The sequence below is a fragment of the Xiphophorus couchianus genome, chromosome 5 (assembly GCF_001444195.1).
Source record: "Xiphophorus couchianus chromosome 5, X_couchianus-1.0, whole genome shotgun sequence".
In the NCBI taxonomy this organism is placed as follows: domain Eukaryota; kingdom Metazoa; phylum Chordata; class Actinopteri; order Cyprinodontiformes; family Poeciliidae; genus Xiphophorus; species Xiphophorus couchianus.
In genome coordinates, this window is record NC_040232.1 from 32,517,297 (window position 1) to 32,541,507 (window position 24,211).

At 38.2% G+C, this 24,211-nt stretch overlaps 1 protein-coding gene and 1 long non-coding RNA gene across 2 annotated transcripts in view; both read right to left on the reverse strand.

Annotated features, from left to right (window-relative positions):
* Nucleotides 1-12,844, reverse strand: part of LOC114145548 (uncharacterized) — a 76,631-nt gene extending 63,787 nt beyond the window's left edge. Inside the window, exons 1-2 of the long non-coding RNA XR_003595730.1 lie at nt 12,781-12,844; nt 12,625-12,674 (exon numbers count right to left, since the gene is read on the reverse strand). This is a non-coding gene — a long non-coding RNA (uncharacterized LOC114145548). The remainder of the gene's footprint in view (nt 1-12,624; nt 12,675-12,780) is intronic.
* A 3,822-nt stretch (nt 12,845-16,666) lies between these two features.
* The window catches only part of LOC114145454 (zeta-sarcoglycan), a 345,347-nt gene continuing 337,802 nt past the window's right edge, over nt 16,667-24,211 (reverse strand). The window contains exon 8 of the mRNA XM_028019040.1: nt 16,667-21,255. Coding sequence (XP_027874841.1) covers nt 21,049-21,255 — 207 coding nt within the window. The 3' untranslated portion in view covers nt 16,667-21,048. The remainder of the gene's footprint in view (nt 21,256-24,211) is intronic.

A 24,211-nucleotide genomic window follows, 5' to 3' on the forward strand; every position in this document is an offset into this window, starting at 1 on the left:
TTATTCTTTTACAGGCAGGACAAAGACCCATAATCTTTGTTATTTTAGAGAATAAGTCATATATTATTAGTTGGTAATCTATCCATCGAGACATTGTGACATGGCCTTGTCCAGCTTTCACCAGCCTGCACTAGCGAGTCACTTTATTGTTTATGCTTGGAGCATGCAGAGTTTTAGCGGTATCAGTATTCGCATGTAAATCAAGTGGAATGGATTCTTTCTTGAAAAAAAAAACTGTGCTGAGGGAAGTAATTTTTCACGTGACGGTGACACTTTCCCTTCACACATAAGTATTGCGAAGCCCATGGCCGCTCCACTTGCTCGGCTTGTGTGCATCAAACGCAAACTTTTAAAAGAGTGAATATAATTCATATAATGGTCTAGTCTTTTAGCATGCCAAAAAAGCATTAGTCTACTAAAGGGAATGGGTTATGCTCTTGTGAACAAAGAGAATGCCAAAACGGTATGTTGTTAAAAACTGAAAAGTGAAAAGCTAGCTTGTAAGTTGCTATCAATATTAACAATTAGCATTGTAATTTTCACTAAACATTTCCTTCTGAATGGGTCGCATTTCCAAAGAAAACAAGAAATAGCAACACTAAAGACTCAAGTTAGAAAACTTCTTGGTCAATAATGCTCATCTCAACAAAGTTTGAAGCAGCCATGCTAACTGCTGTGCTTTTTATGCTCCACTCCTTCTCACCAATGTGGCTTCTCTGAACCACACTTATAAAGGTAGAGAAATTGAACTTGGGTACAAATAAATGGCACTTTTTCACAAACAAAACTGCTAATAAACTTGCAGATGCAGATTAACAGTCACAGCATTTTACAGCTGCTGACAAAATACAGTTTCCATTAGCGGTCAGTCTACTAAAAACGGGAGTAATCTTTAAGAATGTCTTTCAAGGAAGACTAACAACAAAAGAAATAACTATGTAGTGTAGATGATGTTTTGATCTTGTAGTATATGTACATATGTATTGTCTAATTGACCAGTTTTTCATTTCTATTTGCATTTATTCTGCTGAACAAAACCCCCCCAACAAAAATAAAAAGCATTCCCCCCAAAATATGACTCAAAGAAGGCTAACAGACTAAAACTGTGTAATTATGGCTTTGCATTTAATATGTACTTCTTGCTCAAGTAGTGCCATTTTTTTTGTAAACAGTAACTCCAACATGTCACTTATCATAACCACGGGTGAATACTCATGAATAACTGCGACCCACTCAGCCTTTAATGTTACCTCTGACTTTACTATACTTTCCAGTTGTTAAGTGTTATTAATTTACCAATGGAGAAGAAAAAATTAACAATGTCAAAGCACTGCTTGTTTTATCGACTTGAATGATCAGAATCATAATTTTCCTCTTAATGAATCAGCGCCTTTTGTTTTTTCAACGCCTTTATTGTCGTGCTACTTCTGCTACAATGTTTTTATAAGCTAAATATTAAGCAAGGAAACGTTTAGATGCATTTAAAGCAAAAAAATGGGCTCATGCATGCACATACAGCTGGAGGATAAATCAAAAGAGCACCGTAAACAACAAATCTCTCTTCGGCTGAAAAGCCAGAGTCGGGTTTTCACCTCAGATAACTCCTCCAACAGGGATATGGAGAGAAGAGTGTAAATAAAACATGCATACATGAGAATCCACAAGCATGGATCTGATCACAGGCTTGCATTATTTAACGCTTGCTGACTCTCTCTCAATGTGACGGATGGATTTCCGAAAAATGGTCGACTAGGATATTGCTTGGAACAAGTTGCGCTTTGTGTGCCCACAGTTAGAAAGATCAATATTTGCTGGATGTGTTTTCTAAGGTAACACTTCGGACTCTCGAGATGCTAAAAATTTCCAAGAAAAACTTCAGAATAAATAAAACATCACAACCAGCATCAAACACAAACCTTCCAGTCACAGAAATTCATTTTTATTTATTGCAATTTAAAGAATTTCACCCGCATGAAACACTGATCATTAAATTTATCCTTGATTCATAACACATTAATTTACACTGTGACTTGTAAAAGCATTCATACCCAAACTTCTGGGCATGTTATTGGGCTTTTATGTGGTCGACCGTCAAAAAGCCGCATATGTCGTAAAGTGGTAGAAAAAGTGTGCAGTTTTCTTTTTGACAAATGAAACTTTTAAATGTGTGGCAGCCTTGATAGGGTCCAGCTGAATTGCGATTCTTGGCAAAGAGCTTATAATAAAGCTTAAGTGGCTGTAAATGCACCGCTCAGACTATATCACCAAATTGTTATAAACTAAACAAATCTGGAGATTATGGTGGTGCCGAAGTCTCAAAAAGAGAACCATCGCTAAAAAAAATGTCATGAGATGTATTGTTTGCCACAATTCAGCAAATATATGGAAAAAAGAACCAAAATCAGACCAGAAATTCAACTTTCTGGGCTACGTAGAAAAATTGAGTGCTGGAAAACTAACACATCACCTTAAACACAACATATAAAGTTGAGGTGGAAGCTTCTTTTTATTAGCAGGAACAGGGAAGTTTGTCAGAACTGATGGGAAGAAATCCTCACAGAAAGAAAATCTCAAAATTACAGCAACCCTAAACATACAACCAGAGCTGCAAGTATTTATTTATGTTTCAAAGTCCAGATTTCATAGTAGAGGAGAATTTGTGGTAAGACTCAAAGACTGATGTGAAAAGGCAACGTTTTCTTTTTTCATCTGACTGATATTAAGAGATCTTGCAAATAAAAACAGACAAAATTAAGTTGGATTACAGGCGATAACGTCAATCAGAGAGGAAGCCAAAACACCAACAAGCACATATTTAATTATTCATGTTCTTCATGACATGTTAAGCATACTGGTGTGGATTTCTGATCTGATCGGAAATCAAGAACCTTTATCACTGAGAACAGATGTTCGCGAAGGGATTTAATACCAAAAATGGGAAAGATGGGAAAACCGGCATCAGTCCACCATCTGAGGGACGAAAGGAGGAAAAACGTGGGTCTTCCATAGAAATCAGCTAAATTTGCCCAAAAGAAAATTGGTTATTTATTAGAAATGGTGAATACACCACAGGTTTCTCTGTTGATACCGACTCCTTCACCTGCGCCTCCGTCCTCAGCAGCAAAAATTCTTCATGCAGTGCATTATGGGATAGTGATTTGCGTGAGGACTTTACATCCATCCATCCATCTTCTTTACCAACCCCTTGTGGGGTTGGCAGGGGTGCTGGTGCCTATCTCCAGCGAGACGAGAGGCGGGGTCACCCTGGACAGGTGGCCAGTCTGTCGCAGGGCAGACTGCTGTAAATGTGTATATATATATATATATATATATATATATATATATATATATAAAGAGACATATTCAACAAGACGATGCGATTGCGGTGAAAGGTGGCTCTGGAAAGTACTGCATTAACTCAGAGAGTCTGACTAAAAATGGACGCCACACTTCTCACTTTAGTCTAAAAATGTAAAACCATTTGTCATCTAGCAAAGTGCTGTAATAATATAAGTGATATGATAGTCTGATGGATTTAAACAATGCCTCTACAAATCCTTCCTGGTGATGTTAGCAGAGGCTCACAGGTGTTTGTTTAAGAATAACAGCACTTAAAACGATCTGTGACATGATCAATGCTCCAGCTGAACGTGTGAGGCAAGATGATATAGTACTACAGAGAGAACCATTTACATCCAGCATTTATCTACATTCGCTTTCTCGCACTGTGTATCGATACGCGCACAAAATCACTCCTAACTTTGGCACAACGTTGTTACACAATGGCAAACTTTGCATAGGATAATCCAGCTCATAAAGAGAGCGAGCTTTGAAAAGTTAACACAGGCACATCAATGCACATGCATTCAGAAAAAAAAAAAAAAAACCTCCCACACACTTACATGGAGCACACACGAATGCAAAAACACGCACACACACTCGCACACACACCCCGTCGCTTCACAGCCAAATCCTCTCTGGCTTGTTTAGACAACCCACCGCTTTCCAGTAAATCCTAAATAAGCTAATCCAGGAACATCAACAAATGCAATTTTCAGCTTAGCGGAAGACACATGCAAATGGAAGCCAACCTCTCTGTGCCCTCAATACGAGTCTGTGTGAGCGTATGGAAATGTGCTTTACAATGCCGCGAGAGTACCGTCTTCTCCGCAGAAGTTCAGGAAGAATGTACATTTTGAGTGGCTCTGCCAGAATTGATATGCAGATGTGTTAAGCTGTTGATTAAATTGAAAGATGTGCTCAAGTAGATTTAAAAAAAATGGACTATATATGCAGAGGGATAGTGGAGAAGAAAAACAAAACATTTAAAGAAGGCCATTAGAGAGGAAGTCGTAAAACTTTAAAAATAAAAAATAAAAATTGCTCTGAAATCAGAGCAATATTTCCATCAGTAAAGTTGCAGGAAAACCTCCTGAAAAAAATTATTAAAACAATCTGGGAAGGTGGAGATTTCTTAGCAAAGGATGAGGGTGTAAACCAATATTTAAATAGCCAAGCTCGCATCCCCAGGCATCAGTGCATAAGAAAAACACACACACACACACACACTACCAAAACTGTTGTGGATAGCTCTGCGTGGGCTCAGCAACACTTACTGAAGTCTACAAGAATGCAAATATATGAGTTCTTATATGAGCAATACAACACAGTAACATGTGTGACAAAGACAGACGATGAGTGAATTTAATGAGGTTGCACTATTATATATATATATATTTAACTAGTTGCTCTTTTTATCTAAATTTTTATCCACATTTCAAACGAGTGACTATGTCCTCTGAGAAATGTTTCCATGAATCGAAACACTAATGATCTATAGAATATAAAAATGTAAATTATTGAACATATCAGCTAAAAGCTTTTGTGTGTTGAATTAAAATTCCATGAATATACAGAAAGAAAGAAAGAAAAATGCTTTTCTGTCTCTAAACACAACAACAAACATGTTGCTTTACCAACTAAAATGTGAAATCTTCTCTCACGCAACCAAAAGGCTAAAGCTTTCCTATTTATATTATACCACTTTATTTGGTTTTAGCAAATAAATTGTCAGGTTTTCAAAGATTTCTACTATGAAAAAAACCCTCTTACATCTAACTCAAGCTAATTATATCCATGCGCTACTTCTTGTTACTAATTTTATTTCCTTTATCATCAAAGTGTTCCCAGAAGAGATCACAGCAGACACCACTCATGGTTAATTATCTCACAACAACTTCAAAATCGATGCTTTCCAAAAATCCAGCCACACAGGAAAATATTTACGATTCCCCAAAATGGAGAGGCTGGACCGCTCCTTAGCCACCAAAAGGCCATGTCACCCTTTAAATAATAAACTGCTTGCCGCAGGTTATGAAGCGAGGCTTCTGCAGCGTCTCGGTCTCCGGAAGAGGGAGCTGACAGAGGGGGGAAAAAGTCCACTTTTACCCTGCATGTTTTTGTCAGTGGGAGGCAGTGGCGGCACCAAGGAGGCACTAGGGGTTACGATAGCTCCCCCTGGAAAAGTCATAGCACCCGCAGAAAATATTAATTTGTTTTGTGTTTTTTTCTGATTTAACATTACTTATGTGTAGTTGTTGCAGCATTTTCATCAAAAGACACAAAATAGGAACAAATTATTATATACTGAGTTAAAAAAAAAAAAAATCACGCAAGAGGATTTGAACTTTGTCTATGCGTTTTATCACTTCCGTGACATGATGCCGGCTCCGCCCCCATGCACACGTAGAGCAGTCCTCCCCCAATCATTCCAGGGCTTTTGTCAGCAACTGACCAAATGGCTGTCGCAATTTGTCAGAAAGTGAACGTTCCTTATCTAGATGAACTGACTGTCAACACAATATTGATAGTGTTTATCATAGCAAACTGCCATATGTTAGTCAGCACGAAGTTAACCGGTAGTAAGCATAACATTTTTCATCATAAGGACACTTATTAATAGTTAGTTAGATTCCTTCTTGAAACGTTTATTATTTTACAATTTCAGTTTCTCCACTCCAGCTCAAAAGATATGTTTTGATTGTTCTCAATGTAAGATTTTTTGCAGTTTATTTAGGAAAAAACTAATTGCACACAAATTGGTTTTGTTTTTCTGTTGTTTCTGTGTATCATGTTCTTAAGTTATTTTATAGACATCTATGAGGTTTGTCCAAATTCTGTCCTGGACTACAACAAAATAAAAAAAAATAATAATAATAAATCCTTATGAGTAAAACACAAACTAAGTCTGGAAAGGAGGGACTTTCAGCTGCTTCCTTTCACTGCTGCTGTGTTTTGCTGATATGATGTATAATGACCACACAGCTGAACACTGGATATATTCTCAGATATTATTCAGTAGAAGTAAACTGAACTTGACACAGAATGCTTTTAACTTTACTCCCTCCTACTACTTGGACACGTTACCATGGAGATTCTCTTCTTATAATGTCCTTACCTCCTTTTTTAAATCGCTTTATTCTTCTGACGTTAAAATTTAGATTATCGTCAATATAAATGACCCATAACAACGAAAATTGTTTAAATCTAAATTGCCTAAAACCCTTAGAGACACAGATTTTAAAGCAGCTAAGGTCGGCCTTGATTACTTTTAAAAACATTTGGCTTTTTAAAAATTCGAGTCTCTCGTTATTGCTGAAGTATTCTACTCTGTTGTTTGCTTAATAAGGTCATCTATAATTCAATCCGACAAGGATTATGATGCAGAAAAATGAAGTGCGAAAAATGTAATCCTAAAATCACAGCTGAAGCCGGGGTATACGAGAACTCTTGTGCTCCTGTTTGGCAAGAAATCTGAAGGTTTTCCCAGAAAAAAGCTCATTATGGAGCAGCGTGGCCTGGATGTCATCACACTCGACTAATGCAGAAGAATTCAGAGAGGCCTAATTAGTCTTGTTCTCTTTACAATTTCTTCCGTTTGAGACACACACACACACTCAGAGAAAGAGAAAGACAGTTGTTTGGACTTGAATAAAGCCGAGTTCACTACCTATACGGAGCAAAACAGAACAAGCCGAATAAACAAATTCCAGGAGCGTCTTCTGATATAATCAAACACATTCTTCATGTGATGAAATATCCAAATTATTTTATGTCTGCAGTACTCTTCTAACTAGACGCATTGACAAAGGACGGCTCAGGATGGCGCTGTTTGGTTTTCTGCTTGGTTTGAGTTTCAGCGGCCAACGCAGACGAAAGAAAATCAAATTTCAGACGTGTTTGTTGTTTACACCGTTCTGCGGGTGTTGGAGAATCTTATGTATCTGCGCCCAGGAGCGGTGTCTCTGTCCCAGGGCAAGCGCTTCGGTATCTGCTCAGATTATATCTACCCGTGTGTCTGGAAAGCTGTGTAGGTGTGCTCCGGCCTGGGTAAACATTAATCATTAGCCTCGCCATATGGTGTCCACATTGATCAAATTCCCCAGACAGGTGGGGCAGCAAATTCCAGGAAGAGGATACATGTGTCCATGTGGGGAGAAGTAGCACACACACACACACACACACACACACACACACACACACACACACACACACACACACACACACACACACACCCAAAGAGAGAAAGGTGAACCCACAGAATTGTAAAGCCCAACAACAAACTCAATCTGTAACACAGCTTTCCCCTCGCTGCCTCCTTCGGTTTGAGTTTCTCTGCAGATACGCTGCCCTCGCGGCCAGCGGCTTGCAGCAAAATAAAGAAGACAAAAAAGGGATTTATGTTTTTCTTTCTTCATTAAAATGTTTTGTCATTCTGTCCTTTTCAGACAAAATATCAAGAAAAATGAAGGGAAAATCTGCAGCAACAAAACGCAAAGATTTTCCACGTGTGTGTCGTACACAAAGCCGAAGAGAATGTTTTGTTGAACGTTAAGTTTGTGGTCCGTAACTGGCCGGAAAATTAAATTGCATCCAAATTCCAGTCATCTAACTCAAACTGTTCCCTACAGGAGAAAGGGAACTGGTTTATGTTCTGCAACAACCTAAGAACTACCGAGATCCAAAGCTTATTTTAAAGCAGAAGTTGAAAAAACATCAGTGTCACTATCCACAATCAAACAAGACAATCATTAGCCGAATCAGATTATATCGTTTTCCCACAATCAACATAGATCATTGGAATAATCGTCAACTGATTTAGAAATAGATTAATCATTAACTGGAGGATACAGAATAAAAAAACAAAAAAGGTCATTTGCTGAAAAAAACATTAGATCCAGAGTCGTAATTAAGCTAAAACTGTACAAAATAGAAATACCTTTTGCATTTCTGCGTGGAAATATGTTTTCCCCAAAACTCATAAAGTGGTATAGTTGTAGTTTCACCCAGTTCAGTTGCACGCTATAAAAAAATAATTTAAAAAGTCACTAATTTACTGTAAAATAATAGCAGTAAAATATATATTTTACCATAAATTGGAGATTATTTTTTTTACAGTGCTCTACAGAAATACAATGTTATTGCATTTTAGGCAATAAATAGTTTATTGTCTTAATTAAAGAAGAAATGGAAATATTTATTCATTTGCATCTTTTAATGTATTTCTAATAAGGTAAAAACAATGGTGGCAATTATTTTTTATCCAATTAATCAATCAGCAGAATAATCCACATAATAATGGATTACTAATATAATTGTATAGTTATAGTTGCAGTTGTACTCAGTTCACATGCTTTACTGAAGTGTTATGTGTTGAAATGTGGGGTGGGCAAAAAAACTATTCTAAGATGAATTTAGAAAAAGATTTTGGAATTAGAAAAGTCAAACATAATCCTCAATAAAAAAAAAATCCATCTGAGATTTAAACTGTAGGTCGTCATTTCATAAAGCGCAGTGTTAACTTCAGAAAGCAAAAACACCGAACAGCTGAAGCTTATAAATGAAATGTTCACTTAAAAGTAGTTTAGACGCCTTCAGTTCAAGTAATTAGCTTGACCTGAGCGAGTAGTTAATGAAAAGACTGCTTTAAAAAAAAACGGAAAAGAAAGGAAAGCGGATATCAGGATCACAAGTTTTATGCTTTCTGAGGCAAAATAAGTTCAACTTAATTTAATTAAATTCAGTTAAAATATATTTTAAGAGAAAACGTCTTAAAGATAATTCTAAATGAAAGTTTTATCAATCTCAAAGATTAATAATTAGTGTTCTACTTCTATATTGTTTAAAATAAATCCATGCATGCTGTAAAAGAGTGAAAATGAGTTAAGAGGCTCAAACTCATTTATTCTGTGTCTTAGTAAAACAAAGTAATATGCTGTGTGTGTGCTCACGTGTGGGCCGGCATGTGTGTGTGTGCGTGTGTTTGTTTGTAATACTTTGTGGGGACCATTCTCCTGACATATACTATGTTGGGGACCCACTGCTCCTTGTGGGGACCGTGTGTGTATGCAGTAATCCTGAGAGTCTGCATTTCTGAACACAACTCCTTACATTCAGATTTGAATGTTTATGACATAGGAGAGTATTCGACAGGCCCTTGTAGCAATAAAATGAATCCGTCTGAGATCATTTGTTTGTGAGGAAGTCAGCTGACGCCTGATGTGTTGGATGTATACTGTGTGACCCGGCCTCTGCCCAGGCTTAGTTAAACAGAAATAGCTACAAGAGCAATAACATCCCCTGTTAAGCGGCAAGGGATTCAATTCCCAAGTAATTTTACAAAAGAGTGGTGTGATTGAGTCTGTCTGCCCATTGAATTCAGTATTTAATTTCCTCCAGGTCTCCAGAGACATGTCTCTGTTTCCAATTTCTCCTCCTCATGAGGTCTGGATGGAAAACTAAATGAAGAGCCTTTGCTTTCTTTTCTTCTCCGTTTCTTCAGTCCACTGCTTTATTTTGGGGTAAATTGCTGAATGCTCACAGCTGGATAAAAAAAAAAGGAGTGGCTAATGAGGGTTCTTTGGTATAGCATCACTTTTTATTATCACAGTTTATTTGTCTCCCTAAACCTCACTCATCTTCCAGTTTTGGCTTTTATTATTGTTCACTTCACGCCTTCTATCTAACTCAAGGTCTACAACTGACACGGGTGGTGAGAACAGCACAATGCATTGTGGGATGCCCCCTCCCAGACCTGGACTCCATTTACACAGACCGGGTCAAGAAGAGAGCTGGATCCATAGCGATGGATTCCAGCCACCCGGGCCACAGACTGTTTGTGCCGCTGCCATCAGGCAAGCGGTAAAGGAATATACGTACTACAACAAATAGACTGAGAAACAGTTTCTTCCCCACAGCCGTCAGAGCCATTACTCCCTGCCGCCCCCCCCTCCCACACATATCATAACCTCGCAGTCACACATACATATCCCCCACACAGCCATATTGTTCTGCACTTTGCACTGTCACAACATCTGTACTTTGCCATAATTGGACCTGCTGCTACTTCTTTGGTGTGGTTGAGTGCCTTTAGTTAATTTAGTTGTATATATTGTTATTATTATTATTGTGTGTTTGCTTATTTATACTGTATATATTTGACCTTTTGCACGGGAGCTGCAATGGAAATTTCGTTGAATTCTGTTCAATGACAATAAATGCTATCTATCTATCTATCTATCTATCTATCTATCTATCTATCTATCTATCTATCTATCTATCTATCTATCTATCTATCAAAATAGCAGTGATTTAATTTAAACATGTTTTTGTCATATTTTCCATACAGAAAAGTCAGACATTCAAAGATAAAATAAAATTCATATGTTGTGGATCTTTAGTGAATTTGGAATGTCAGAATTGAAAGTCATAAACTAACAGATTAATGTATTAACAAACCGCATATTTGTCTGTGAAGGACTTAATATTTATAAGCAAATCACATTTATTAGAAACTGCATTGTTTTGTCATTTTTGGCCAAAAGCAGGACATTTATGAGGGCCTGAATGTGCCCAAAAACTCACCAAACTATAGATGTCAAAAACCCAGATTTCTTTTCACACATCAAAGACTATATATTTATTAGAATTGGTTCCACTGCGCCTCCTAGAGACAAGCACAGCTGACCAGTTTCACTTAGACCGATGAAAATAGATCACCGAAGCGGGCCGACCCACACTGTAACCCCTCATATGTCGTTAGAGCAGCAAAGCTTGTGTAATGTCTGGTTCCAGACCTAAAGATGAATAAGTTTTACCACACCAAAGGACTTATGACGTGCGGAGAATTGACGTGAAATACTTTGTATAATATCGCAAATGGGCTTTTGTAGTGCATTTGCTGCTATGACTCACTAGATGAGGTATTTCTATAACTTTTGTGCAACTTTTTCAACAGAATTTGGTCTAAAATGAGAAAAATGCATTGACCTTGAATAGGTCCTGACCACATCAAGTGAATTGCCTGGAAATGTTTTGCATGTCATTGTCACATTTTTATTTAACCTGCTTTTTGAAATTTTGAAATTTGATTTGAAAACACGACTTCACTCGGCAGATCAAGGTTGGAGCTAATGGTGCAGATATGACGAGCGAACGGATGATTATTTGGACTTGTTTTGAGCGCTGTGACATTGTCATGCTGCGTTTCTGCTTTTGAAGCGTCTGATAAAAAGCACAAAAGATTATTTTTACCTTCTAATAATAATAATAATAATATATTTGGATATCAAAGGAAAAAACAGATCTACGTGTAAAAGTGGCATACGACAAAAACAAAATTCTCAAAAAATTTACAATTTCTACTGCTTGCAAGAAGGAGAAAGAAAATTTCATTCATTATATCAATAACTCTCTTCTTGTTTTATGTCTCCCTTAAAGCTGCAGTATGTAACTTTTATTTAAAAATATATTGATTTTATTTGACATATTTGTGAAAACTGTTCTGATGTCCGATATCAGCCAGGTGATCTGTGACAAAATAAATAAAAATCAAGCTCCTCCTGTCATTGGCAACAACTAACTAGTTAGAAACAACTAAACAGAGCCAAGAGGAGGGTCTTAGCACTGTCAATCATGCTTATGTATGTGCAGCTCCCATCCTCCTCCTTGCTTTCTGCTACACTAAAACTGACAGCGGAGCCTGCCGTGAACACGCAAGCTAGTTGGCATGACCAGCGATGGCCGTGGATAAACACTAAGTCGTTTCTCCGCCATTTGCAGCTGCCGCATCTGGCATTCTTGAGCGTGTACACGAGGATGATTCACAGGGCTTGGCCTCTTTCTACTGCTGGTTTTAGATATCTGTTTGTTTATTAATTTATTGTGTCACGTCTAAACACTCAACAATGACTGATTTTGAAAGTATCCACTAACTTGCATTCCTTGTTCACGTGTGTGATTTTATACTTCTATCATGTTCGAAATAAATTCATTCATTCGTTACTTTAAAGGCCAACAGCAAGGATAACTGTTTCTTTAAGGTATAACATAGTTTTATATCTCATAAATGCTCTGACTAATTTGAATAACTAACAATATGCAGGCCCTAATTTAAACTTCACTCTTACTCCTAAGCTTAAGCTTTTAGCATGGGATAGATGGAATGATCAATTTTTGTTTCATAGAGAAATTAACCATACAACACAAGGCTTGTAATAGAATCATTGTCTTATTCCTTACAGTTCTCCTCAGTCTGAGTAGCTGCATCTTAATGTTGTCTCTTACCTCTCATGCTGCACTAGAGGTTTACAGCCCCTCTCTTCTCTGTAGTCACACTAAATAAGAGAAAGGAAAAAAAAACAACAGTTAAAAATGACTGCCTAACTGTGAAAAGAGCCAAACTTACTGATTATTTATTGTAAGAAAAGGATTTAATCATACAACATGGTATCTTCTCCTCCACAGCCTCGACTGACAGAAATGCCCAACTTCTCCAAGACCCTGGTTGCCAAGGAGACGAGCTGCCCTGAAGCACAACTCTCTAACCGAAGTTTGTCTTTTTTGGTTCTGCACCCGCTGATCTGTCGGACTTTCCACAGTTTTCCACAATTTCACATTTCCTTTAATTAAGATCGGGGATCTCATGTATTTTGAAAACACACATACACACACCCCAACAGGCCCAGTAACATACTGGTCATGGTTTTGGACTGTGGGAGAAAGTACCCAACGTGAACCCACACATGGACAGGGAGGACATGGAAGCCTAATCCACAAAGGCCTCAAACCAGTAGATAGAAACATGGATAATTAGATTTTTTTGCAACATTTCTAAAGTTTGCTAAAAATTCGTAAGACAATCAGCTGGAAGCTTAGCTGTATTGAGACAAAAAACTAAATAAACTCAATTTTTGCCTGAAAAAAATAAATAAATAAAAGCGCCTTGGTCACCAAGTTGATTTTTTTTACATTACACACAAATAAATGCAAACATTTTAATCTCCATAGAAGAGGATTCTGTTGTTGCGATGTGGCTTAATGGCATTGACCTAAAGACTGTTGGCTGGTAATGAACGAAAGATGAAAACACAAATCACTGCTTAGTGACACAAGGAAGCACTTACTGTAGCCTGCAACGAATCTCAATCACTTTTACATAGCCGGGAAAATTTATCCAAACACCATGGGATACACCTTGAAGTCATTACTAATCCATACACAAACACAGATGATTGGGATTCAGTGGTAATTGGTAGCAACTGAGTTACTAGTGCCACAGAGCCAATTATAACTTCATTAAAATCCATAAACAGAGCACCAAGCAAACCCCATGCAAAGTGGGGATCTGAATAGAGAAGAAGTTGTTTAATAATACTTTGTGCCATTTACTCCCCGGTGAAAGGAACAAACTCCTGAGAAGGAAACGGGCACCCAGGGAGAGTTTCGTCTCACAACAAATCCCATATTTTGTCCCTCCGCTGTCTTCCGTGTCACCTCCCAGAGAGACAAATGATTAATGCGGTGGATGTGAAGGTTGGCATTACGATTTACCCTGCAACCTCTGGGGTGAGTCATAGGGCAAGCCGAGCCCCGGGTCTCTGCATTTTTAAAGATAAAAGTGCGGCTTCAGCAACACGGCAGATGGGTAACTTAGTTTGCCTCCGTGCCTCCGTGGCATTTTTACCACTGGGGTCCATAGTTTGAACCAGCTAAATTGAAGTCATGTAACAAAAATTAAGTTAGATGGTAAAAAAATAAAATAAAATCCCAGGGGTACATCCTGCTATCAGTGTATACCAGCTGGGGAATAGTGTTGAATGATAATGTTTCAAACACTTTACATCAAATAATATTATGTCTTATGACGTTTGGAGGCTGCTAAACAAAAATGTGTAGAAATTTCAGAAAAACGCTAAACATTTCCATTTAACTGCCAGTTTAGTATTGGCTGTTTAAATTCATAAATATGTGGATGTCTAATGTTCTCCCCTGCTACATTTTAATCATAAAAAGCTTTGGACAGGCAAACACTGACTGGTCTGGCAATACTTCTTCCATTCAATGCAGTTCAATTTAAATCAACTCATCCATCCATCCATCCATCCATCCATTTTCTGTTCACCCTTGTCCCTAATGGGGTCGGGAGGGTTGCTGGTGCCCATCCCCAGCTACGTTCCGGGCGAGAGGCAGGGTACACCCTGGACAGGTCGCCAGTCTGTCGCAGGGCAACACAGAGACATACAGGACAAACAACCATGCACACACACACTCACACCTAGGGAGAATTTAGAGAAACCAATTGACCTGACAGTCATGTTTTTGGACTATGGGAGGAAGCCGGAGTACCCGGAGAGAACCCACGCATGCACAGGGAGAACATGCAAACTCCATGCAGAAAGACCCCGGCCGGGAATCGAACCCAGGACCTTCTTGCTGCAAGGCAACAGTGCTACCAACTGCGCCACTGTGCAGCCCTAAATCAACTCAATAAGATCCATATAAAGTTATATTATGCCAAATCGCAACAACTTTATATGATGAACAGATTCATGTGTTCATATTCAAAAATATATGATTTAAGTCAATTAAAATGCAATCAGATAGTTTTGAATTGCAACATACATTCCAATTGGATCTTGACTAAAACTACATAAATACAATGAGGTTATTCATTAAAGGAAGCTCACACAATTGTGCCAACTCATTGACTTTGCAGCAATCCCTCATCCGGAGAAGGAAGACTTTGTGCATTTATCAAGGATAAGACAGCAGGAGTAACAGATTAAGCAGGGAAACCCAGACTTCCCTCTCCCCAGTGATGTTCCACAATTTATTTTAGTGTATCCAAAAGCATGTCCAGGTCTTGAGGGATTCATCGTCCATCCAGTGAATTCTGAGTCTGCCTTGGGGTTTTCCTTTTAGTGTGAGTTCAGGAAAAACTCCCAACACAACACTCCTTTCGATGAAGAAGAGCAGCTACAGATTTCTCATTCTATTTTAAAGGTCTGGTCCAGCCGAACCTATAGAGCAGAGGTGCCCAAAGTCGGTACTCGAGGGCCGGCATCCTGCACGTTTTAGTTCTCTCCCTGATGGTACAAACAATCTTTTCAGCAGATCAATGTTCTTCTTAGGCCTTCTAACGAGCCATCATTTGATCCAGGTGCGTTAACCCAGGGAGAGAACTAAAACATGCAGGATGCCGGCCCTCGAGGACCCACTTTGGGCACCACTGCTATAGAGGTAGTTCATTTCAAGTTAATATATTTTGTCAACAAACTCATTCAAATCTCATGAACATAGATGGAGGTAAAAAATGAAATGACCTCCATCTATAAACAGGGTCACTTACAAGAAACACTTGTCTTTTCTAGCAGCCATTGTACGGTGCATACAGCGGTAAAACCAAGTGACCAAATGTGATGGAGCTCAGCTGGGGTTGCTAGGTAACGGGGCTTTGTTGGGGTTGCTAGGTAATGGGCAGTGGCTGCTGATTTGTGATGTTACATTCAGAAGGCTTTTGAAAGGGCTCATTTTCCAGACACCAAAAAACATTAGCTTAATCCCCCCCAAAAAGTGCTTTTTTAAGCATTTGAGCTGGTTTTAGAAGTAGAGACCCAAATGGAAGTATAAAAACATGCTAAATGTGAATTTTACCCTCATGACATCACCAAGCAGAGGTCAATAGACAGATGAATGGATAGACTGGTTGAGGTTTATTTTGGAAACAGAAATGTATCATCAGATACGATTTATACAATACTAAAAACACATTGTTAAAAGAAAAGAAAGTTATCCACAGCTAATAGGCAGGTGTTGGTGGAAGTAATTAGATAATTAAAATGCAGAAAATATTGTGAGGTGACAGATTTACCTATGTTTATTTCCAACTACAAATATGCAAAATAGTTTGACTTCTTGAAGGTAAACAAAAGGTGACGTTTGATAGATGAAGCTAAGCAATAAAGCTACTGTATGTAGTAGCCATATCAACCTTCTTTGAAATAACAGTGATTTAATACCAATCAATGCCATTCATTTGATTAGTTAGCTAGTCAGTCCATAAAACCATTTAAAGTCTTCATTCAGGAAACATGTTGTCCCAAATCTTATTCACTTTTTCAAATCGATCTTAGTGAGAGTTCTAGTTTGTTTGTTTGACCATGGTTTGTTTCCAAGAAGTCAATATGCTGTACTACTGAACCTTCAAGATAGGTCAAGCAACACAATTTTATTTTTGATACAGTTTTATAATTAGTCTCTCAGAATTTTGTTGTCCTGTTAATTTTCATGGTTCCATGTTTCATGTGCATGTGTGTTCTGTCTGTACCCAACAAATAGTACATTGAAAAGTTGGTTTGTGGATACTTGTCTTTAGCTCAGCATAAAGTAAATGTCAAATGCGTCAGATGATCTTAACAGTTCACAACAATTTTATGCGTAGTTTACCAGGAACTTTAAAAAGTGCGACTCAGCTCAACGAATCTCATCATCTGAGTAATAACTCTCCGTTCTGAGAATTAATTCATGGATGAATGAGTGAGTTTGTTTTATCAGGCTGAACGAGAGAAATAAATCTTGCTGGTGCTTTTTTTCTCTGGATGCCCTCAGTGTCATTGGCATTCATTGAAAAGAGATCGAACACCCTTGGGCAGTTCACGTTCCCTCCAGTGGCTGCTGTACAACACAAAACTAACAACAATAACAACATCAAGCTGCTCTCGCTCTCAGAGCCCAACAACAACGGCTACTGGGGGGCATTTCCACTTCCAAGGTGACCTCTGCTGCTTCGATGTGCTGCTGTGGGTGGAAACATGATCGGAACAAGTCAAAAAGACCAAAATTGTCAAGGTACACGTATCAGCAACATATTGTAACAACCGGGAGTGCATTAATGTGGCTCCCTAGATTATATTCTTCTATACTTTTACAATTTAGAAACACTGCTGTTACAGTGCTGCAGTCAATAAATCCACTACCGTTGTTTTCAAAGTCACCAATTTTTGTGCTTTAACTGTGTTTTGATGTCGCTCTATTTCACTATAAACACAACTTCTTTATGACATACATAGAAAATGTTTTTGGGAAGTCCTAGGGTCCAGGTTTAAGATTTTCCATCAAGACGTTGATTTCCAAAGCGTAGAAATACTTTTTTATAAATGGTAAACTGAACTGCAATCATATCAGCTTTGATGACAAGTAACCTTCATGTGAATATTGTTTCCTCTACAATACAGAGCCTAAAGACAGTTTATGAAGTGTACTAAAAGAAAAAAATAGATTTCAGACGAGGATCAGGACGGTGAAAGGCTTGACAGTATAAAGTCCTTTTAATAAAACACTAGACAAAGTTCTGGAGTGAGCAGAGTTTGGAGCAGTGTTACTCTACATTACATGTAGAATAACGTATGAAAACATAATTTGTGTATTTTGCCTTGAATAAATGTCTAAACAATTTGTAAATCTTTCTTGAAAACTTGTCTTTTTATGGACCAGGTTTTATGGATTCATGATGGTCTATAGATAATCTCCAACAGGGATGGGGCATTTTAAATAACATAGTTTTAAAATTCAATCATAAGCATCATGGAAAGTAACCCACAATATGTCAATAATCAATATGACATATTTTCAACACCTTCATATTCTTTTTGTGCACATCAGATGGGTGAAATAAAACTTTAGTTTTTGAGGTTTTAACAGAAAGCAAGAAAAGTAATTGAATTTACCCAAGTCGAAAAACCATCATCTGTGTTGGTGGTTCTATGCTAGAATATGTTCACATGATCTTAGAGTGCAATACATTTACAATTTCATGTGCACTACGACTGTTGTGGAAAAGTACTTTAAATGTTCTCTCAACAAAGATCAAGGAGAGAAGAGCTACTCAGTGTTATTATTATGGGATCAAAATGTTTCTGTTTTTAGTACCTCAACATAAAACTTAAAGAAGAAAAAAACATTACCACACTATAAATGTAGTAATTTACACCATCATAAAAATACAACAACACCGTTTCTTACATGTAATACCCTTCTATGTTTAGGATCCACTTAGACTAGAGTGTAAAATGGCATTGTTCTGTATTTAGCACAACATGGATGTTAAATGGCTATTACACTATCAAGCAAACAGTGTCCACATGCCATATCCGTCAAATTAAGCATTCAAAGGTATGCACGCAAAAATAATTTGATTAGAATAACCTATATTGTCAGAAAAAAGTGTTAGGAAACAACTGAAGTCAAAAAGATTTAATGACAACACCCCTTCCAGGAATTATCTTTAAAAACAATATTTTATTTTGTATTATTGGTATTGTTATATACATGGCATAAGTTGTGCTTTTTTTACTATCAAGAATAAACCAGAAGGGAACACATCAGGAAATTAAAATTCAAACTTTTATCCATTATTGAATTGTTTTCCTCTTCTTTTTTTTTTTTGTCTGGTGGATATACTGAGAGTTCTACAAAATGAGGATAAAAGGGAAGGAAAAAAGTCAGAAAATTAAATAGATAGGTAGGCAGATTGATAATAGTTCAGAGACACGGATGGGCCGCTGAGGGTAGTGTGAATCTTCCAACTGTGATGTGCTTTTACCAACAGTAGCAAAGGCACCAGTGTATAACTTTGTTAAAAGAAAGGAAAAAAGAAAGAATGCCTCAGGGCCTTGTTCCAGTTGAGTCAACACACACACACAGACACAACCAACCTCCATCCACAGTTATTGTCCTTAGGTTTCTACCACACGTGAATGCTTATTATCATTTTGAATTGTCGCAAATGATGGGTGAAAGATAGTCAGCTGGAAATCATTCAGAGTGTTGAAGAAATGTGTTTCGGTTTCCCAACCTCTCCTGTGATACAGCCGCAGTTTTTAAAATGGGTTTCAAAATAGGGGTCAGATTTCCTGGCATCAAAGTGTGCAATGTCAAAAAAAAAAAAAAGAAGAAAAGAGTAACGAATGAGCATGTAAGAAATAGGATGGAGGAAACAATATGAAGATATGTCACTGAATGATTGATAAGTAAAAGATGTGATAAAAAGACAAGATGAGTCCTTACTGATGGACGAGAAGTAGAGAAGGAAAGCAGATATTCTGCAGACAAAGGCAAGCCTAGTAAAGATCATAAAACTGAGCTCACTGAACAATGAGTGTTTGAAAAGAAGTACAGCAGCAAAAGGTTTCTAAAATAGGATGAAAATATTTCATTCTTATTAATACGACTAAACGTCATCTGCCACTGACATCTCTTACTGGAATTTTCAGTGAGTTACAAAAACTTGCCTTTTTTTCCCTATAGCACCCATAAGAACTTCAATTTAACTTAAGATTCACATTTCTCTATCATTTTCAGTTAATTCAAATGGATCATGTACCCAAAAGATGATGTTTTTGGATTTAAAATATGCAGAAAAAAAGAGAGGGAGAAGAGGAAAAGATTCAAAACTTTGAGGTCAAGGATTTATAGTACAACTGATTCACTTGTAAAGAGATGTCGTTTGTCCCCCCCACCCTCTCCCCCCTTTTAGCAGTCAAGCACTGTTGGATAAATAGAAAACAAGGTGGACAGAGAAAAAAGCTGAAGAGATGTATTGATAGATGGGTGAGAACATAAGTTTACAAGGGATGTCAAGAGGTTAACCAGCAAAAGACATGATTCGGGGGGGAAAAAACAACAAACGGTGATAAAAGACATTAAAGAGTTGAAAATCCATGAGAAAAAAATTTGGTGAATGCAAGGTTTAAAGCGCAATTATTTGCATTGGTTATCCAGTAGGGAAAGTGGGGTTGGAGAACATTGATACTATCATTTGTACACCGATGCAAAAGGTTCACGTAACAATGTTGGGTTGAAAGACTAAAAGGGACGGGCATTGGGGGAAGGCCTTTCTGGTATAGATTGGTCCATTGGGCAGCCTTTAGCTTCCCACAAGACAAAACCCATTGTCTGATTAAATTTTATTAGTTACCCACTGGGCTGAGCCAACGTGTTCACTCACGTCTATCACTGTAGCCAACTGATATGTTAACCAGGAGCACATGTCCACCTCCCCCGGGTGGTATTTTCAGTTTACAATTATTCTGTTTACCCAACGAAAAAAACCCAAAACAAAACAAAAGCTTGTTTTTTTTCTCCTTGATAGTTTGGTCAAACAGTGAACAAACAATGCAAATCCCATGAATAATCCTCAGGACTTGAAGGGTCTCTCCAGGCTGCAAAATGCAAAAGGAAGAGACGGCCAGCAAAGGCTCAAGCCTTAGACTGCCCATTTATGTCCATGAGTGGTCTTAGTATAAAAACCATCTTTTGTGTCTTGCCAAGTCATTCATCCTTGTTACTCGCATTGGCCACAGACCAATCCTTATTAATTTGATTTGTGTGCTGCTGGCACCGGCCTCACACAGGCTCTTTTTCATGTTGATTCAGTCCTTTAGTGGGCTGTTCCTTGATACCGAGCCCCACATTTCTTGTTGATCCCATCCCTTAGCAGCCGTCACCTCCCTACCATTTGCGAATCCGTGTCACTCGATTGCCGAACATGCGTCACCCTTTCGCCATGCGTCGGTCATCGTTGATTCCGACCCTTAGCTGTCGATGGCTTCAATCCAAACACACACGTTCCTTTGTCCTGCGGTCTGTTGGCTAGCGTCAGCTCCAAGCTTGTTAGTCCATATGTCCTGTCTCTTTACGAGCCTCTAATTTTCAACTCCAGAGACAAAAGTTACTAGTGGTTTGGCAGGTGGATCCCTCCTCAGCTGGGGACAGGTAGAGCTTGCCATTAGCGCAGGCACAGAGCTCGTACACAGTCTGTTTGGTGTAAGTGGTGCCTGGAGGGGCCCCTTCCAGTGGGTCTATGGCACTGCCGAGGGGGATGTTGCCCAGCTTGATTGTGTTGGCATCTAGAAAGATCTGTTGAAACACAAAAGAGACGACAGAATATTTTCAGTCAACAACCATCCAATACGAACAAAGACATGTACGTATACATATCGATGCTGATTTAAGGTCTGCAGGGGGGTTGAGCTCACATGGACTGTCCTGTGTTCCTAAAATAACATGCAAACAAACAGCAGAGAATAAGAAAAACAAACATTGTTCTTGGTGCAGCAGAGGACGGATGTTGCTGTAAGCATTGACTATACTCTCACTGAGTTAGATTGTCACAAAAACTCCATAGAGGTCGGGAGGAAATGTTTATTTAGGAATATTTTTCTTTTTATGGGGGAAGGAAAAGTAAGTAACATAAGTGAAGGGAAAGTTAGATGTGGAAAAGATAAAGAAGAGTGTGGGCAAAGAGAGACAGGAGGATATACAAAGAAAGTAGAGGCAGTAAAATTGTTTGGTTACAGGTTATGAATGTTGTTGTATTGGAAAATGTGAGCTATACCTGTCTAATCCTGAAGAAATGAAGCACATTCAGTGGAACCTTCAGGCATGTTACATCTTTAAAGTATGAATGTCGCTGTTGACTTAAAATCAGTTTGTCTAACGTGCGAGAACAGGACTTTGTTTATTTATTATGTCTTTTGCTATTTTAAAAATCAACTGACCATCTGAGACTATATGAGTGACGCCATATGGTTAAGTGATTACTTGCAGAATTAATCAGAAACTGGGTTATGCTGCCATCAGCTCAACAGTTCTTTTTATGGATCATTTGATCTTCGTTGGTGGAGATGGAATGTTTGCATAGCTTAGCATGAGATTTTAGCATTGCTATAACTGGGTGATTTCTGCTAAATTTGATAATAGTTTCATAAATTTAATTTCAGGGAAGTATAGATGGAACATTTTCAGCTGCTCAGAGTGGCCATGCTAATGCAGCAGAATTGAAAGGTCTGGCTTGACTTTCAATTAGCATATCATGCTGTAGTGCTAGATACAAAGGAAGGTAATGTTTTAGCGTTAAATTATGAAAGTCTTAAGTTTTCCTAAACCATGCAAATGCACAGTAGATACACAGTCATAATGTAGGTCTTAGTAAATATATATATATATATATACAGTATATATGCTTTCCCCCGTCTCCCTCAAAAAACATGGAAAAGTTATCAAAATAGTAATTTGCCTAAATAGACAATCTGAAGTTTATAGAGAGACGGAGAGAGAGCACTAAGTGGGGAACTGGAAAAACATTTTCAACAGAAGGGAAAAAGTTAACACAAAATGTCTAAACATAAGCAACAAGGAGAGACCAATCAAAATACAAAATTGACAAATAAAAAAAATTTACCAGAATATGCAAACGTAGGCAAAACTCAGATCTCAGAAAAAGACAGTCTTGAAAAAAAATAATAAAAACATTTCAATGGATCATATACCCCCAAAAATAATGCTTTTGGATTTAAAATCTGCAGGAAAAAAAGTTCCTTTTTGTTAATTTAACCTTAACAATTTCTTCATGCCCTGCTGGGTGTAAATCCCCCGTCTCCTTAATTCTGCCCTCTGATCGGTTGGGAATCATTACTCAATCTCGATTTCTATTGACTGCCTCACTTATTTACTCCTGTGTTTGAGGGAAGTTCAGATCTTAATTTTTCCTTTTTCTGGTGTTTCCTCACACACTTGGTTTTCTTTTTCTTTTCCCCACCGCCATGGCTGGATAGTTTCCTCAGCAGATATTTGTATCCCCATTATTCATGTACTTCAATTTAAAAACGAGGACAGGGGAAGTATAAATGGGTGAGGAAAAATTGCTTTGAGTGCAGAAAGAAAGAGACAATGAGGAGAGAAAGAGCTGATGGAAAGATGTGAGGGGGCGATGGAGAGGAAACGGTAACACAAACAGTTTTCTCAACAAAAAAAAAGGATGACATAAATTAAGTTAAATGAGTTAAACCTCGCCCAAAAGACGTCCCATACCTAAAGGGTTCGGATACCTCCAAAGATAGGAAGCAACTAATTTAACTAATGATGCCACAATAGCTGACACAGTACACATCAGTCTGTATAAACAAGGCACATATAAAGACTTTGCGTGGTCTTCTGATTATTGTTCATCCATTTCTATTGCCTAACCCAAACCCTACGACCGTACTGTGGGTCATCACCACATAGTATTTGTTGACAAAAAAGGAAAACACACATACACTAATGTTACTTTCAACGAACGTAGACTAAAAGCAAGGCATTCGTTTGACAGCAGCATGAAGGCAAATGAAGTCTAGCAATGCAACCTGCAGAATGCTACAAGAGCAACACTGCCTTTATTAGGCGAAACACTCCGACTCCGAAAAGGTCTCCTGAATGTCGCTGCCACGCTGCTGCTTACGTCTCACACATGTTGCGGCAGCTCTAAGACAGTCGGCGTGAGCCCCGGCAGACAGAGAACTTAAATAAATTGGTCGATCCCAACATTGTCTTTGTCCACCACCGATAATCACGTGACCGAATCGGGCTGAAAGGTCAATGCTGCGTTCAAAATCTCAGTGCATCCCGAAACGATAAAAGTATTACTTTAGTATTAGAGTTTGCTGGAGATTATACAAAGTTTTAACCAGTTTTTGCAGCCACGGACATTGATACCATACAATAGGAGGAGAGATATGCAATAGCATGATGCCTTTGTCATGTAAAGTGTCTCATTTAAATACACAAACCTTTAGCTGTTCTTAGATCTGTACTAAGGCTTATGTGTGTCTGTAGAAAAAGTTCTTCGGCTGATTTATTTCAACAGGTGTTCACTGTAAAAACCACAAATTTGTTGCTTCTCCCTATTTTCTTTTCCTGTGGGACTGAAGTCCTGCTCAGACCTGACATTAACGAGAATCCATGGCGGTCTTTTCACAAATGGACAGGTGTGAACACAACACACTCCGGACAGATTAAGAGCGCACTCAGCTCCAATAACTCTCGCCATATTTGA